Source organism: Myxocyprinus asiaticus, chromosome 1 (assembly GCF_019703515.2).
Source record: "Myxocyprinus asiaticus isolate MX2 ecotype Aquarium Trade chromosome 1, UBuf_Myxa_2, whole genome shotgun sequence".
Lineage (NCBI taxonomy): Eukaryota > Metazoa > Chordata > Actinopteri > Cypriniformes > Catostomidae > Myxocyprinus > Myxocyprinus asiaticus.
Window position 1 is genome coordinate 25,650,862 of NC_059344.1, and position 19,072 is coordinate 25,669,933.

The 19,072-nt window shown below is 43.1% G+C and overlaps 2 protein-coding genes across 3 annotated transcripts in view; both read right to left on the reverse strand.

The window, feature by feature from the left end:
- Window positions 1-1,653: 1,653 nt before the first annotated feature.
- Window positions 1,654-19,072, reverse strand: part of LOC127414174 (calcitonin gene-related peptide 2-like) — a 29,828-nt gene continuing 12,409 nt past the window's right edge. The window contains exons 2-3 of the mRNA XM_051652099.1: window positions 2,478-2,663; window positions 1,654-2,167 (exon numbers count right to left, since the gene is read on the reverse strand). Of these exons, the coding sequence (XP_051508059.1) occupies window positions 2,504-2,663 (160 nt within the window). The 3' untranslated portion in view covers window positions 1,654-2,167; window positions 2,478-2,503. The remainder of the gene's footprint in view (window positions 2,168-2,477; window positions 2,664-19,072) is intronic.
- On the reverse strand, window positions 2,678-6,754 carry LOC127415549 (calcitonin-1-like). Of its 2 annotated transcripts, XM_051654353.1 has the most exons (5): window positions 6,695-6,754; window positions 5,330-5,562; window positions 4,577-4,668; window positions 4,000-4,134; window positions 2,680-3,397 (listed from the first exon to the last, which is right to left on the reverse strand). In XM_051654353.1, the coding sequence occupies exons 3-5, from the start codon at window positions 4,660-4,662 to the stop codon at window positions 3,208-3,210; spliced, it is 411 nt and encodes a 136-aa protein (XP_051510313.1). In that variant the 5' UTR covers window positions 4,663-4,668; window positions 5,330-5,562; window positions 6,695-6,754; the 3' UTR covers window positions 2,680-3,207. The 2 variants fall into 2 exon arrangements, with proteins under 2 accessions (XP_051510364.1, XP_051510313.1); XM_051654404.1 differs by lacking the exon at window positions 6,695-6,754 and having other exon boundaries at window positions 2,678-3,397; window positions 5,330-5,380.

Consider the following 19,072-nt stretch of genomic DNA (forward strand, 5'->3'; position numbering starts at 1 on the left):
TTGTTACCCATGTCTGTGTATTTAAGCCCTCATGTTTGCCATTGCCTCTGGTCAGGTATTGTTAACGTAACATTGTTGGTGTAACCTCGTTTCATGTCAAGTCAAGTCAAGTCTAGTCAAGTTTATGTTAATATTTTGTTCATGTTTGGATTTACTGTTTTTGGATTTCACATTTGTATTAAACTGCACTTTGGTTCTTCACATCATCTCGTCTTCGTCTGCCTGTAATTGTCAGCCACTGTTACACTCTCAGAGGCATGAGAAGTTACAGTACATTATCCTTATTTGCAGAGAGGAATGGGGCAGGCTGTGAAGGCACTGCAATATGAAATGAGTCACTACTACTATGAGGGCATAGAGGTTAATTAACAAAGCATCTTACTGGATGGGATCCATTTGAACTGTATGAGGACACAAAAAAGCACTTGGTGAAATGCCATCAGAATTGTTGAGAAGGTTTTGATGGGAAACCTGGATTAGTGGTTTTAGTGATTAGAATCAGCCCCATTTATAAGTTTATATGAATAAAAATGAATTATTTACATTTTGCTCTTTTATACTCATTTACAAGCCCATGAAATGCCATTGCTTAAATTAAGTATATTAAAACAGTTTTGTTCACTCACATTGTTGAATTGCAGGAATAGAGGCTAATAATTCAATATACTTATTCAAAGACATCCTTCCGCTTATAGAATTAGGGATGTGTGTGTTGAACTTTAATTAGCTATAACAGGTCTCTTGCCACTAAAAGACACCCAAACATTTTTAATGCAATTTTTTGTATTTTAGGAGATTGATTTGACTGTAAACAAGTTCCCCTGGGTCGTAAATGTTGGGAGTTAAAGACCAGATTAATAATTAGCCACTGAAAAACAGAATGATGACACGGCTCCCAGAAGGGTTTACACAGAATGGCTGCTGTCACTTTAATATGCACAGAGGGCCCAATAAAAATAAATAAATAAATAAATAAACTAAATCAAGTATATAGCTTTGTGTCTGTGGGTCTAGAACGCAATGCAATGTTACAAAATGTCAGTTATTTCTTAAACAGGCAGATAAAAAAGCTGGAAGATTTTGATCATGTTTTCCCTATTTTCATTTCATTATTTTCTATTTTCATTAAACACTGTTCATAAAACACTTGTAAATCTTGTATGCTGCAGTAGTTACTGCTGTTATCAAAATGTAGATAAAGTCACATCATTTTGTTGATTTGCCATTATATGCTTTCGGTTGGATTCAACATTGTTTTCATGAATCAATATGTCATTGATTAGGCCAAATTAGACTGCTTTGGTTTCCAAACTGGACTTTTTATCCAATTAGACGTCTATATCTGTGCTGAGTGGGAGACATCTTTTTATTTCATAGGATTAAGGCACAAAAAATCTTTGCGGTTCAAGAATTAAAAAATAAAATGACATTCTGACCTGTTAAATGGGCATTCTGAACAACTGTAGAATCATAACTGTAGAATCATTTAGTCTTTATGGTTAACATTTAATTCTGATTGTATCAAAAAGGCAAAATGGATCACGTGTGAGGGAGTGTGTGTAAGACTTTGCAGACCAATTCCTAAAACTACCAGTCAGTCAATAAATCAAATAACTCAAACCTTATGTATCTAAAATACATTTTAATCTTGCTCAAATTCACAATTGTTACAATTTGTAATTCAGTGGTTGTCCCTCCCTCCTTTAATTAAAACATACTGTACAACAGCGGCATGTAAAGTGTGTTACATCAAGGCACAAGACACATTCATATTCAGGGAAGCCTTTTTACGAGGCACTGCTTTAATATGATCCCCAAAATACCGTAATGTGCTGAGACACATTAGAGGAACAAGGGCCAAACCAGACTGTACATACTGAATGTGCTCTCTGCTGAGAGGAAAGAATGAAGCAATGCTCTTTCTCCCATCCAAATGAGTAGAAAAATAATTATGGTTACTGATCATGTCTATCTTTCTCTTTTCTTTTTTTTTTTTTTTCATTGAAGAGCAAAAAATAAGCAGTTATGTCTGGCTGGATGGAAACGTACAGTCCTATCAACTGGAGTCCATTCTGATGAAAGTGAGGAGTTTCCATTCCCAGGGTTCTTAATGTGGACTTTTTTTGACTGCAATCAAAGAAGAACTGTGGATGTGTAGACTGGTGACCTGTCAAAATAGAAGTTATTATGCATGTTTTCGACATTATTACTCGAGCAACATACTGTCTCTCTGTTTGGTGTATCTTCCTCAGTATTATGATCATATAATTTACATACCATATACAGATCATATAGTACATAGCGTGTACATGAATATGGTTCTGTAATTCTGTTACATGTACATCATTCAAATGTACGTACATGTATGTAATTTCGCAATTATTCCAATCATGTAATTATTATGGTAATTCACTAAAAATAACATGAATCCGACACTAGAAAAGACATGAGAGCCTTTGAGAGAAATGTTCACGCACCAGATCCCGGAGGCCCATTTGGTTGTCTACTCCTGACTGAGTCTCTTTCGTCTGCCAAATGCTTGGGAACCCACATTAGTGGGGACAAATTTGCTGCTTCCAATTCCTCCTGAGCGGCTCAGGAAGTCTGCCAGGCGATGGGTCACACATGTGGCCGTGTTACAGGCTCTCTTCTGTGTTGTAACACTGGAGTAAAGAGTAAAAAGTGATCAGGAATTTATAAAGGTATACCCACATTAAAAAATATATATATATTTATATATGTATATATAATATTGTAGTCTCATGATATAAATGCACATATTTAATATATTATGTATATTTAGCAAAGTGGCAACAGTAATATATCTTACCTAAAATGGGTACTTAAGCCTGATTACATTTAATAGGTCAAATTGAAAAATGCTTGTATTTCTGAACATGAAACAATCAATAGACAAAAAATCTCACTCTAAAAATATCTTTATTAGATCAGGAACAAATTTAAAATCACACAAGACTGGAATTTTTGCGGTGTGTTAAAAAATGCTTATTGTTATCCCCTCGATTTCATGAATCAGTTATACAACCTAAATAGATCCAGTGACTATATGAAATTAGTGGAACAGAGTCTGTGTGAAATTCGTTACTCTGCCAAAGAAAGTAGAAATAAAGTTCTTTCAAGGCAATCAGGCAAGCATTCCACATGCACTTGCACATCAGGCCAAGCATGGGTTACAGCAGTCGCTGATTAGATACGACTGAGCATGTCTCCATATTCAGCAAAGGCATCGCTTTCCTCCAGGCTGCGCTTCTTGCCCGGTGTGCCTGCTCCTACATTGGTGCGTGGATACGTCTGCAGTTTGTGCAGCTCCTGAGACAGTTTCCCCAGCACACAAGTGCTGAGACTGGAGCAGCGCTTGGACACTGGTCTACCCAGGCTGTGAGAAAAGAGACCACATGCAGAAAAACTCATAGACACATGCAAGGGAATTCTTTCTGCTCACATACAGAATAGAGATGAATGACATAATGCATGTTGACATGCTTGCTCACAAGGTTACGGACCTACGGTATGTCCCATAAAACAAATCATGCTTTTCAGGTTCACTTTTCATACCTTTACTTTGATGATACTCAAAGCACTGTGTAAATCATGCAGGCATCTCCTTACAAGTTAACAAATCATGCTTTCGTCCATGCCATTTGATTTACTCTTTCTCGTGCATTAAGAGCAAACAGGCATTGACAGAACAGTCATTCTTTCATAAATCTTTAATATATATGAAACAAAGTTTCATGCAGAGAGTCAACTGGCAGAGAACTCTACAGCACTAATCTAACAAATAATTCTTCACATACCTTTCATATAAAACAAGTTAAAGTACACTTGACATTAAGGAGGTATTGCTTTCATGTTGGAGGCATTTCAGGCTTATTTTCTTGAATGTGAGAGAAACAAATCAGTGCACACTCGCTAAACTATTAAACAGATAACCTTTTGAAAGATTTTTACAGGAAAAGCATATAGCAAGATTTTTACCTGTTTTCTTCATTAGGTTGTTGCTCCATGTCCTCTGCTGTCATTTGCACAAATTCTTTGACAATCGCATTAAGCAATCTTCTTGCTTCATAGTCGGTAAGTGTAATTCGATCTAGTGATGATTCCAGTGCAGGCCTGCAACCCCAATGTCCTCATGATTATCATGTCTTACTGTACAGAGAACTCTACAAATGGTTCGTGAGAGGTCTTATCTTGTCTATGATAAAAGCGCTTTTTGCTTGCTACAACAAATCCTTAACATAATCAAAACAATCTACTAAGAGTGTGGCACTTAAAAGCTGTCCGGTTGCCAAGTTAAAATATATCACCCAATCAATACTGTTGTAAGCAGAGTGGGTTTGGCTTGGATTCATCTGATGTAATCAGAGGACTAATAGTGCATGATGCCGCAACCTCTAATGAAAACATATGCTCTCTTGCCTCTGTTTAAATTACTTTAACAAAGTACCAATTTCACTTACATAGATATATATTTTGGAATTATCAGGACAAAAATGCGTCCCTTTAAGCTCATCATATTTATCAACATCACGTTACATTTCTTTGAAAACCTCACCTGGCAGGAGCTGCGTTAGAGCTGTACATCTGGCAAAGAATCAGAGCGTAGGCAACAAGAAAAGCAGAGATCTTCAACATAACCATGGTCCCCTGTAGCGAGACATTTTGCAATTAGATAAGTTAAGTTCAGTGTGACAAAGGGACATTTTAAATGTCATGGTCAAGCCTTTACAGTTAAAAATTTGAAAGTGCATTTCGTTTTCAACTTGTACTCCAGCAATTTTAGCTTCTTCTTTTCCTTCCAACATTTACCTCAATTTTCTTTTGTGTCTGCTTAATATCATTGGCACACCATTTTAATAATTCAGTTTAAACATGATTAAAAAAAGAAGAAAAAGAAAAAAAAGTTAATACTTTGGAAAGCACTTGTTCTCTGCACGTTGTTATGCAGAGTTAAACCAGAGTTTGCGTGGTTGGTGCAGACATCTCCAACTGTCGTGCTCTATGCTATAACTGCAGCATTAAAGATATTAGTCTGCTGATATCCCTTCAGCAGGACCCTGTGCATTAGTGTAATGAGCTGCTGTCTCTGCACCCCCAGCCAGGACTGAAGAGCTTTCCAAGTCTCCTTGAAAAATCCATACAGCATGCTTTTTGTGCAATCACAAAGCCAAACAGTAATCTACTATATATATACCATTAAGCGCTCCCTAAAGTTTTATTTAGTTTCACACATCAACGGTAATTTTTACCCATTAAGATTTGTAAAAAGTATGGCACATCTATTATGTCATAAATAGTTTTTACTTACCTTAAGGTGATAAGCTCCGTGCAAGAGAGAGAGAATAGAAAAGAGCTGTCCCAAAATAGAGGGGATATTTCAACTTGATGAAATTTTGAGTCTGTTGCATCAAGCTACAATACACCTGCCTATATACCCAACATTTGGGTCTCACTATTGACAGTGTGGGTGTTTAATGATTCTCCAACAGCCAACCAGAGCTCTCTGCTCCCACATCCAACCAATCAGCTTGTCCTCCGGTTCTGGAAAATGATAAAGAGTGTGTCACACCAATGACGTCATTCCTCAGTCACAAACTGCTCCATTCATAAAAATTCACCAGTGATCAGCAAAATTCAGTATCGTTTGGAACAAAATTTGAATAGTACAGAACTCATTTATCAGAGGAAACTGTTAAAAGGAAGTCTATGAATTGTTTTACTGTTGTAACAATTTGCACTTAATTATTTGGAATGAATGACTATCTATCTGTCTGTCTGTCTGTCTGTCTATCTATCTCTTTCTAAATGTCTGTCTGTGTATCTATCTTCTTCATGAGTTAATTATAATTATCAGTATCTCTATTATACATATTGACTTTGTATGATTTTATTCCCACCTAATAGGGCTGGGCGATATGTACAAAATATTTTAGCAATAATTGCCTTAAAAAATATCGTGACATCCGATTACATCACCAATCCCCCTGCCCAGGGTCAGTGAATTTTTTTGCTTCATTGAATTTGCTTTAAAAATGTAATTCATTTATTGAAACACCACAAACTTAAACAAAAGACATTTCTAAATTCAAATAGCACTTTAAACGAAAAAAGCATTAAAATAACGAAGTGATCAACAAATCTATTTAACCCAAATCCAAACATTTACCGTCTCCAACGGCCGCATTTGCCATCACGCAAGCATCCGTCAACTAAATTAAGAACTAAAGACAATCATAAATGTAAAGACAATGATAATCAAAACAAATAAGCCTAATAAATTCCCTTGTGTTCCCAAAATAATGCTGCCAAATGTGTGTTCTTATGGAATTTGTGTTTGTATTTCGTGTTGGTAATACGGTTAATGCTGCCAAAAGAAAAGAAAATAATACTCAATTTTAGGTTCAAGGTGAACGTGTCTTGTATTACTTTATGATTTATTCACTTTCGTCTTGTTTCTTTAATACAAAGAAACAATATTTAATACATATTAGGCTACTGAACCTGCAGAGTGGAGTTCACAATGCATGCTAACCGCGTGGAAATAAAGTGAACTAAAGTCACAGCACCTCCTGAGATGATCAGAGATCATTTGCAGCATTCTCATAGACGACAGTATTCTTGCAAACAGTTTTCAGATTAATGAAATGGAGAAAAAAGTGTGAAAACTCTTTACATGCGCTTGTTCCACGAGACCTATTCCAGCTCGCGCTGCACACTTCTGAACAAACAGCGAATCAGACACAAGCAGTAGCTATGTTTCCATCCAAGTTGTGAATTTAATTTATGCGAAAAATCAGAATATCACAAAAACAATGTGCGGATAAATCCGCGTTTCCATCCCTTGCGTTCAAAAAAAGAAAATCTTAACTTCCGGGGAAATTGTAGCGTGAGTCTTTTATTAATAAAATACTCGCGGTTTAGGATGCGCAGACAAAACACTTTAATAACTCGTTTCATCACTGGAAATGACAGTGCCTCACACAGTTCTGGGAGCACTGTGTGTGTGTGTGTGTGTGTGTGTGTGTGTGTGTGTGTGTGTGTGTGCGTGTGCGTTCCTCCATCATGACTTTGCCATGTGGATCTAAAAGATATTCTTTAAAGGTATCAATAAACCTGCTCTTCAGGAAAAATAGCAAGTTTGTGTTTAACTTATCTGCTCTGCAAACTCAATGCAGGCTTTGGATTTTTAGGACACCGGTATTTCCAACACACTCTCACGGCGAAATCGTCAGGATTCGTACGACTTTTCTAAATTGGGCTAATTCGTATGATATTGTGGAACTGCACTTGTTTCAATTCCCACGACTTTCACTACAGCCAATGACGTCACTGGACATCGTTTCCATCTAATACGCAACAATTACTTGCTTCTGTCACACACAACAGCTTCCTATCATGTTTACACACTCTACTGACTGGTTAAGATAAGGGGTTTGGGTAAGGGCATAAAAGTATGTCCTTAACGCCTAGTGCATGGAACTTGCACTTACTTCTGCATTAGACATCTGGGAATTTGCACGTGATGGTATTTCAGAATGACTAGGGCAAAAATTCAGTTGCATGATTGGTCCACTGGTTCATCCAGTTATGAATGAATTATTCAGTCACATTAATTTTTTGATGCGCATCTTGTATTCCTGTTAAATTCAATAGGGGTTTATTCGGTAAATGTGTTTCCATCATAGTTCATCCACATTTCTTCTTATCGAATAAAAAATGTATCCACATTTTGGAGATTTTATTTGCATCTTGGTGTTTCCATCCAGCAGACTTTATGCGATATCCTAAAATGCGCATAAAAAAGTGTTGATGGAAACATAACTATTGACGGCTTTTCTTTTGTCTGTTCTTAAAAATATAATAAAGAGCGTTTCTTCAAGTGCATGTCTTTTTGACTAACAGCATTTCTTGTCATGTGTCATTCCGAAACATCTTGCAGCAGGTCGCCCGCCTGTTGCGGGTAGATGAGCAAAATTACCCACACATGAAATAAATTTGGACAAGAAGCCGGCGAACTGGATTCAGCCTCGTCGCATTTGGCTGGTGGTGGATGCTAGTTTCATACCCTGGTCACTGTTTAATATATTTGCCGACTTCTCAGATCCATGGTTTTGCCATTTCCCAATATTGTCGATCATGTCTATTCAGAATCAGCATCGTGATCTTTGTAAGACATCGTCGACATCCGATTAGGCCTACATCGTCCTATCGCCCAGCCCTACTGCTTAATGCTTTAATTAGGCTATAATTTTCTGGTATTATGCTTGTGATCATTGTTCAGGAAACTGGAATTAGAGCACATCCACACATACAAACTGTTAACACAGTTGCATTATAAAGAAAACATGCTTAAAGTAAACATAGGGTTAATCACTTTCAAATTATGTGCAAGACAAATGCTGATGGGTGATCTTAGAGTAGTCACAGTTTAAAAGCTGGGAACAAACTCAAATACCATTTTCACTGTGTATCCTGTAATAATGTGGGTGATCAATAGCATCATTGCTCTTGTCCTTATTTGGATTTCCGTGTTGGTGTGACCCTTTGTCCAAATCAAAGAGTTTATGACCATAACAAGCCTTCTATCTCAGTCCCAATTACTGAACTCTTTGTCTTGAGGCATCATCTGACTCCACTTCTTTATTGGTCTAATAAACCATCTCCACTGAGAGACTGTGTTTGTGTCACATAGGAACCCCATTAGTCTGGATGAGCCTTTTAGTGCAATCGAACCCAAAGCCACGCCAATGACGGAATCAGTAAATCTGGGCGACCTGACAGGACCAGGGACCCCTACTTATAGCTCCACTACAGACGCAAACTGCACTTGCGAGCTTGATGGACTCCTTCAGTCTAATGAAGGGTCATTTCCGTTAGCGGAACACTTTGCTGAGACTTACCACGTCCATAGATCAGTGAGTAAGCAAACAAAGTTAGCCGGCAAATTTTTATTTCCTGCATGGAACTTTTGAGTCAATACTGTAACCTTTCAAATTTGGTCATGCTTTAACATCACTCATTCAACTCAGCCTAGTGTAAGTTATTGCAAAAGACAGATAATCATTTTGTTTCAAAGCAGAAGGCGATGCCCTTTGGATTACATTTGTCTCTCTGCTCATGAGCTGCATCTACCTACTGTATGCACCTGCCTGAGATTTATTTCAAAACTGTCAAGATTTCAAGTGAAATTCATACAGTGAGAAACAACATAGAACACTGCAGCTATAATCATGGTGCAGTAAAGTTTTGACACATCAAACATCTGTAGCTTTTTTGGACAACATGGCTGTTTGAACACCTGCAGAGGGAACAGCACAGGGATTAGGTGAGATTTATAATGGCTCTGAGAGGAAAACCAAACACAATTCACAAACCTCTTTGAGACAAAGGGTAGCACTAAATGGTCAGAGAGGAGCCAGCACAGTTCATCCCTAGACATTAAGGAAATGAGATTTAATCACTGAGTGTTGCTCATTAATCAACCCTCCTTAGCAAGTTAGAGTTCATCATAATCTCATCTGTGTGCTTTACTCAACACACACACACACCATCCTTTTATTTAGACTACATTAAAAATCAATGGCATCATTTGACTTGGACTGGCATGCTACCAAGTCACAGGACTAAAAAAAGAATAGCTGAGACACCTCTGATGGGCATGAGCTGGGTCTACTCAAAACTGCTTATGTGCAACATTAAAGAATGCAGCATGCAAAAAGCTATTTCTGATACAATGTGGCCTCTATTACTAATTACATTTCAGACCTCATCTTTAAACAGAATTACAGGAAAGTTATTAATTTCATAAGGTGCTGTTTATCCTTATCACTTACTTGTACTGATGAATCTGTTCACTAATTTTTCCTCAGCTCCAGTACCACATCCATAATAAGATGTTTCTTTTGTGTACATATTGCATGTTGCAGATGTCCTAATTATATATCACAAACATTGAAATCCTCTGAGACCTGTTGAATTTATCTAGCCATGCCAATGGAATGGCTCAGTAGAAAACTCATAGGATAACAAGGCCCAAGACACCAATGGATGGAGCATCAACAACATGGAATATCCCACTACTTTTAAGATAACAAGGGGATCTGTAGACATGTTAAGCAGATCATGTGATTCATGAAAAGATTAATATGGGATTACTTCAAGAAATAGTTCACCAAAAATGAAAATTCTCTCATTGTTTACTTACCCTTATGCCATCCCAGATGTGTATGACTTTCTTTCATCTGCTGAACTCAAATGAAGATTTTTAGAAGAATTTCTCAGTTCTGTTGGTCCATACAATGCAAGTGAATGGGTGTCAAAAACTTTTAAACTCCAAAAATCACAGAAGTCAGCATAAAAGTAATCCATAAGACTCCAGTGGTTAAATCAATGTCTTCAGAAGTGATATGACAAGTGTGGGTGAGAAACAGATCAATATTTAAGTCCTTTTTTTACTATAAATTCTCCTTTTTATGAACATTTTCCATACTGTCTCAACTTTCTCAGAATTGGGGTTGTATTTTCTTTAGGACTTTAATTAATACAGACTTTGGACAACAATCTCCTAACTCCAGTGCCACACTTGCCAATTTTTCCAGTGATTTTCAGATGTGAGCTTCATTAACATAATTGCTGGCCAGGATGAGGGAGACCAAGCGCACATCCACTTCTGTCAGCAGGAGTTTGTTAATCACTTGACCGTTGGGACTCCCTGCAGAGTTTATGATTACAGCAGCAGGATAATGGATCCAACTTGACAGAAAAAATCATTCATTCGCTGAGGTGGGCTCCTGTGTTCTCATCAGGTGACAAATGAGCTTCTTATTTTACCGAATAACTGACAAGATGTTACAGGTCCCAGACATTGGACCTGAGTGGCAGATAAAATTTGCCTGAATAATCAGGAAAAATAAAGATGAGGCAATATTAGTGGCTTTGCTCAGGCATGTCTTGTCAGCATCTTTACAATCCCACTTAATTTTTCTTTATCTTTCTCTTAATGTGAAAAATATGTCTTCTTTACAATAAAAGCATATTTCATAATTACTGAATATCTGTTTCTTTACAGTTCACTTACATTTACTATCACTTTCTTTACAATTTCGTCATTTTATGAATAATAATCACATTTGTTATCACACATAAACACATATACATACTGTTTATAAAATAAAACAATAAAACAATAATCCATTTTTGACTGTATACTCTTTTACTATTAAGATATCACCATTTTCTGAGGGTTATGTTTTATAATTCACTCAGTGTACTAAAGATAAACGATAAACCACAGAGTTAGCCCTTTAATTTGATTTAGTTTGATTTGATTTGATTTGATTAAAGATTTCAGTAAAAAAAAATACTTAATGTAATGTGTTCAGTGTGTAAAACAATTTAACATTTCATGTCACCAGATAACATTAACACTATTAGCACTGCAGACGGACATTAAACATAACATTTATTTTTTTACAAAAAAAAAAAAAAACTTGTAAAACGTACCTGAAATGTATTATTCATATACATTTTAAACACATGTGGAGACGTTTTACGGGTTATAAACAAAAACTTGGCCTATTCAATATGGAATTACTTTTTTTAACAGACAATTACACTCATTACAACGGGGGGAACACAGATCTAGAACACTTGACATGTTTTTTAAACTAACGAATTCTTTGACATAAAATCCAAAGTAAATAAAGCTTAACATGTTTTTACATGAAAAGTGTTGTATTTTCAGACTTTTACATTTATCATACCTGAATAATCAGGAGAAATAAAGATGAGGTCAAATTCGTGGCTTCCCTCAGGCCTGGCTTGTCAGTATCTGAGGGCTGAGGGTTTGCGTGCCCTAACGTCTGTAAAAAGCACCCCCTTGTGGCTGCAATGGTAAAGAATCCTTGAAAAATATAGCAATTACACTGACAAAATAAAAATGGCTCCTGACATAACATTACATTCATTATGGAAACTCAAACTCAATGTATCTTTTTCAGTACCCAATCACAGGTATAAGTAGTGTATGTAGAACTGTTTGAAATGGCGGTGGAATGTGGTAGGTGCAATGAGGTGAGATGGAAAGTGGCAAGGTGACGTTCCTCAAAATTGTATCTGACCCATCCCATAAGGTCCTAAACTGTTTAATGTATGTAATGGCTGCACTGTATGCTGAGGTAAAGTATGATACGTAATCCTCTGGGCTGGCTGTCTATCACGTGTGGATCTCCTAACCTGGCCTGTGTGACTGTCAGTATTGGGGGTCAAGGTAGGTCTCCTTGAACTCCCTTCTCGTTCAGAGCTGGCTGGTCCATGAGCCTGATTACTCTCAACTTCTGACAGTTCTTGCTCTGTTACAAGATACTCCAGTTCTTGTCTCTCTTCAGGTTCATCAGTAATGCCCATCACTTTCATCTCCATCAGTGTCACTGTCTTGTGCTTGTTTGTCTTGTTGTTTTGTCTGTTTATGCTTAAAAAACAGTTTATGCTGTTTATTTTAGGTGCTGTTGTTGGAACATCAACAGGTAGGTCATTGACCTGATGCAAAAGATTTCGGTGTAAGACTCTAGGTTTTGAACTGTCTGTCTCTGCTACCATTCTGTACAATGGACTGTCACAGTGTAGACAGTCTTCTCCCAGTATGACCTAAATTTTCCTGGTACTCCCCTCTCACTTAGATTTCTCACGAGTACTCGGTCGCCAGGCTGAAGGAAAACTCCTTCCAAGTGCTGGTCATACTGTAGTACTTCTTCCCACATGCACTTTAGTTTTTGCTAGTTTTCAGAATCAATTCGGAATGCCTCTGTCATTCTCTCAGCCCATTTCTCTGCATAACCTCTTGGAGTTTTACTTCCCTCTCTAGTTGGAACAACAGGTCATTTGGCAGTCGTGGATGATGTCTGTACAGAAAGTAAAAGGGTGAGTAACCTGTTGCTTTGTGTCACTGTTTTCCTTTTCTTTCAATGTCCTCAGCATCTGTAACAACGTCCTGTTAAATCGTTCAGCTGAATTGCTCTGTAGATAATGTGGGAAGTTCTAGATTGTCCCATTCCAGCAAACTATTGCAGTGTCTTAAAGAGTTTGTTTTCAAACTCTCAACCTTGGTCGTGGTGTAATTTGGCTGGAAAAAAACAAACCGGGGATAGAGTAATTGAAGATCCACTCTGCCGCAGTTTCTCCTGACTTATTTTTGGTCCCATAGGATTAAGCAAACATTGTAAAATGATCTACAATGACAAGAATGTACTTATAGCCACCTCTGCTACATTCCAGATGCAAATAATCAATAGACACAAGCTCAAAGGGTGAACTGGTGGTTATGCTGCCCATTGGAGCCCTTGTGTGTAAGACTGACTTCTTCTGCTTTATACATGGACACTGTCTAGTGACGTAGGCCTCTATGTCCCTTTTCATGAATGGCCAGAAGAATCTTGCAAGGCTGAGGACCCTTACTATGCCAACATGGCCCATGTTGTCCTGCAGGTGCTTGAAGACTGTTTGTTTGTATTTTGCAGGCAAAATGAACAGACATTTGTGTGTTGTTTTATGACACAAGAGTCCTCTATCCAAGTGCAAATTTCACCATTTGTGCATCAGCTTTTTGACTGCACCTTCTTCTCCTTGTCTTATTACTTGTGAGGGTTCCATTGGACGCATTCAGCTTGATGATTTCTGCAATAGCGGGGTCTGTTCTTTGAGCTTTTCTCAACTCATCAAGGTCTATCTGTTCCAGGCATTCCCAGGTACTGTATTCAGGTGAGTTCTTCTGTGACAGGTTGAGGACTGCGACCCAGGCAACATCTTGTTGCTCGGCAGCTCTACTCACTTCCCAGATGGCCTTGACTGCTTCACTGGATTGTTCTTCCATGCATTCCGTGATGTACAGTATTTATTTATATCAAGTGGATCAAGTGTCGGTGTCTACATTAACCTTTCTAGGTCGATACTTGATGTCAAATCTGAAGTCTGAGACCTCTCCGACCCATCTGTAGCCCACTGCATTGAGTTTAGCGTCATGGTTACTGGTGTAACCTCCGTTCCCTGATGGAGGGAACGAGACGTTGGTGTCGATGTAGTGACACTAGGGGTCACTCTTGGGAGCCCGAGACACCTCTGGTCTTTGATAAAAGGCCAATGAAAATTGGCGAGTGGTATTTGCATGCCACTCCCCCGAACATACGGGTATAAAAGGAGCTGGTATGCAACCACTCATTCAGGTTTTACGCTGAGGAGCCGATATAAGGTCCGGCCATTTCAGCGGGTAGTTCAGCGTTGTGGCAGGAGGGACCAACATCTCATTCCCTCCATCAGGGAACGGAGGTTACACCAGTAACCATGACGTTCCCTATCTGTCACTCACTCGACGTTGGTGTCGATGTAGTGACACTAGGGGTCCCTATACAAAACGCCACAAGGCTGAACTGTGTTACGTGAACTGGCGGTGTGTGGTGGGCAGACTTGCTGTGTGCCTCATAGCCAGCGCACCAGGTTGACACATAACCTCCCCCAACACAGTTATGAGTGTCGAACGGCCCTTTTTGGGGACAAGTCGACTACCCAGAGATAGAGACAGGCTTAACGCAGTCGTGGCCTCTTTCCCCTTCTCTTTTTCCACTCCCTAAAAAAGAGGGGGACTATCTGACTGGGCCACCAGGTCTAGTCGTGGGGTGTCCCTCCCAAGGGGAGGACACCGCGGAGACCACACCTCGCCCCAAGAGAGAGGGGGATATTTAAGTGGAAGAATACATCACATGGTCTTTCCAACCATGTGGAGAGCCTTCAAGGTAGATCCTGCCCAATGGGGGAGGAGTTACTACAACATGGAGACTGAGGGGCTCTGCCCAAGGAAGACGCAGTTTGCCAGTAGGGGAACGAACTAGTGGAAGATATAGATCGCATGGGGTTAGCCTTACAGGGAACCGCCACATGCGGAGCACCTACCCCAGAACCGGGCTCTTAGTTAGCGCGTGTACTGGGCCGGCAGCGAGTCTCTCCGAAAACTCGACTGCCACAGGGCTCGGAGGAAGTCAACCAGGGAACAACTTTTGTGAACACTACTGGGAATTAACAGCGCACGTCTTCAGCTCAAAAGGAGGTTGGAAGGCGCTATGTGCAAGCGATACACCCGGCCAGCTATCCCGGGCTTATCCGCTTGTGTTGCATGCCACTACCTGGGATGAAACCGGTTCCACCCGGAGGTTGTAGAACCTCGCAAAGGTGTTGGGTGTTGCCCAGCCCGCTGCTCTGCAAATGTCTGTTAGAGAGGCACCTCTGGCCAGGGCCCAAGAAGCCGCTACACCACGGGTAGAATGGGCTCGTAGCCCTACCGGGGGCGGCATGTTTTGGGCGAGATATGCCATAGTTATGGCATCAATGAGCCAGTGGGCGATCCTCTGCTTGGAGACAGTGCTTCCTTTCCGCTGTGCACCAAAGCAGACAAAGAGCTGCTCAGAGATTCTAAAGCTCTGCGTGCAATCCAAATAGATGCGTAAAGCGCGCACAGGGCACAGCAACGACAGGGCTGGGTCTGCCTCCTCCTGGGTCAGTGCTTGCAGGTTCACCACCTGGTCCCTAAAAGGAGTGGTGGGAACCTTGGGCACATAGCCCGGTCGGGGGTCTCAGGATCACGTGAGAATAGCCCGGACCGAACTCCAGGCACGTTTCGCTGACAGAGAACGCTTGCAGGTCACCTACCCTCTTGATGGAAGTGAGCGCAGTCAGGAGGGCAGTCTTCAAGGAGAGTGCCTTAAGCCCGGCTGACTGCAAGGCTCAAAGGGGGCTCTCTGTAGACCCTGAAAAACTACAGAGGTCCGATGAGGGAACAAGGCGCGGCCTGGAGGGATTCAGCCTCCTGGCGCCTCTTAGGAACCTGATATCAGATCACGCTTCCCTAAGGACTTACCGTCGACTGCGTCGTGGTGTGCTGCTATGGCAGCAACGTACACCTTCAAGGTGGAAGGGGACAGCCTCCCTTCCAACCTCTCTTGCAGGGAGGAAAGCACTGATCTGATTGCGCACCTCTGGGGGTCTTCCTGACGGGAAGAACACCACTTAGCGAACAGACGCCACTTAAAGGCATACAGGCGCCTCGTAGAGGGAGCCCTGGCCTGAGTGAACGTGTCTACCACCGCAGGTGGGAGACAGCTTAGGTCTTCCGTGTCCCGTCCAGGGGCCAGACATGGAGATTCCAGAGGTCTGGGCGCGGGTGCCGGATGGTGCCCCTTCCCTGAGAAAGAAGGTCCTTCCTCAGGGGAATTTGCCTGGGGGGAGCTGTCAAGAGGAGCATGAGGTCCGAGCACCACGTCTAGGCGGGCCAGTAGGGTGCTTACCAGGTCGACCTTCTCCTCGTCCTCCCTGACCTTGCACAGGGTCTGTGCGAGCAGGCTCACTGGGGGAAAACGCATATTTGCGAATGCCAGGGGACCAGCTGTGTGCCAGCGCGTCTATGCCGAGGAAGGCCTCGGTGAGGGCGTACCAGTGCGGGCAGTGGGAGGATTCTTGGTAGGCGAACAGGTGCACCTGTGCCTGACCGAATCGACTCCAAATCAGCTGGACCACCTGAAGGTGGAGTCTCCACTCTCCCTTGAGGGTAACCTGCTGTTACGGCGCGTCTGCCGAAGTGTTGAGGTTGCCCGGGATATGAGTGGCTTGCAGCGACTTGGTGCTGCTAACTCCGTTGGAGGAGACGGCGGGCAAGTTGTGACATACAACGGGAGCGCAGACCGCCTTGGCGGTTGACATATGCTACCGCTGCCGTGCTGTCTGTCCGAACTAGCACGTGCTTGCCCTGGATCAACGGCCGGAACCTCCGCAGGGCGAGCAGAATTGTCAGTAACTCGAGGCAGTTGATGTGCCAACGCAGCCGCGGACCCGTCTAGAGGCCGGCGGCTGCATGCCCGTTGCCAACAGCGCCCCAGCCCATTTTGGAGGTGACTGTCGTGACCACGACGTGCCTGGAGACCAGTTTTAGGGGAACACCTGCTCGTAGAAACGAGAGGTCAGTCCAAGGACTGAAAAGACGGTGACAGACCGACGTAATGGCCACGCGGTGTGTCCCGTGGCACCATGCCCATCTAGGGACTCGAGTCTGGAGCCAGTGCTGAAGCGGCCTCATATGCATCAACCCGAGCGGGGTGGCCACCGCTGAGGATGCCATATGCCCCAGGAGCCTCTGAAAAAGTTTCAGTGGAACTGCTGTTTTCTGTTTGAACGCCTTCAAACAGACCAGCACCGACTGGGCGCGCTCGTTCGTAAGGTGCGCCGTCAAGGAGACTGAGTCCAACTCCAAACCGAGAAAAGAGATGCTCTGAACCGGGAGGAGCTTGCTCTTTTCCCAGTTGACCTGAAGCCCTAGTCGGCTGAGGTGTGAGAGCACCAGGTCCCTGTGTGCGCATAACACGTCTCGAGAGTGAGCTAAGATTAGCCATTCGTCGAGATAGTTGAGAATGCGAATGCCCACCTCCCTTAACGGGGCAAGGGCAGCCTCTGCGATCTTCGTAAAGACGCGAGGAGACAGGGACAGGCCGAAAGGGAGGACTTTGTACTGATACGCCTGACCCTCGAACGCGAACCGCAGGAAGGGTCTGTGTCGAGGAAGGATCGAGACGTGAAAGTACGCATCCTTCGGGTCTACCGCCACGAACCAATCTTGATGCCGGATGCTCGCTAGAATGCGTCTTTGCGTCAGCATCTTGAACGGGAGTCTGTGTAAAGCCCGGTTCAGTACTCGCAGGTCCAAGATTGGCCGCAACCCACCGCCTTTTTTCGGTACAATGAAGTAGGGGCTGAAAAACCCTTTCTTCATCTTGGCTGGAGGGACAGGATCTATCGCGTCCTTCCGTAGGAGGGTAGCGATCTCCGCGCAAGGTAGCAGCGTTTCCATCTTTCACCAAGGTGAAGTGGACACCGCTGGACCTGGGCAGATGCCCGGCGAAGTGAATCGCGCAGCCGAGTCGGACGGTCCGGACCAGCCCTCGTGACGGACTGGAAAGCGCAAGCCATGCGTCCAAGTTCCGCGCAAGGGGGACCAAAGGGACAACGTCATCGGATGTACCGGCACGTGGGGCCTCGCGGCGGGGCGGAGCTCGAGGTGCCACACCACATCGTGGCCATGCTGAGTCAGAAGACATCAAAGCACTTACCTGGCTCCTTGTGACCACCCCCGGAACAGCCTGGGACGGGGGAGGAAGAGGCCTGTCCTCGTGACCCATGGAGACTGTCACATCGGGGGCGGATCTGTGCCACAGCTGGGCGCTCAGGGCGGGAGACCACCGCTGGAGCGCCAACTTGCCAAATGGAGTGGTGGACGGTGGTCATGATGCCAGCCGTACACACCGGATATGTGACCCAGGGAACAAGGAAACCACTCTTGCTGAGCTCTTGAGTACTGCAGCCACTTGGGCATGCAGCGCAATTAAATGCAAAAGGTAACAAAAAGACGAAGATCTGCTTACCAGCTCCAGAGCAGCAGGTTTCTTTGTCCCTGGGTCGCCCGTCTCAGGGGCACTTCGAAGACCTCCGTGGGTTCTTCGGTGCCGGCTGTGAGACGGGTGGCGTCGGCTTCCTGCGGTGGGCTCCACGTCGGGGCCGGGCCGAAGGGGCGGGCTGCGGTGGAGCCGGTGCAGTCACCGCAGGGGGATGCCCTCGGCGATGAGTAGATGGGGTGCGGGATCTTGAGCCGCGCCGGGGCAGGATAAGCCGGCTAGCATCCATCTACTGCTCTACCATCGAGAACTGCTGGGCAAAGTCCTCAACGGTGTCGCCGAATAGGCCCGCCTGGGAAATGGGGGCAGCAAGGAATCGTGTCCTGTCGGCCTCACCCATCTCGACCAGATTGAGCCAAAGGTGGCGCTCCTGGACCACTAGTGTGGCCATCGTCCGCCCGAGAGACCGCGCCGTGACCTCCGTCGCTCGGAGAGCGAGGTCGGTTGCCGAGCGCAGTTCCTGCATCAATCCCGGGGCGGAACTACCCTCGTGCAGTTCCTTTAGCACCTTGGCAGACTTGCAGGAGAGCCATGGCGTGCAGGGCGGAGGCGGCTTGTCCAGCAGCAAC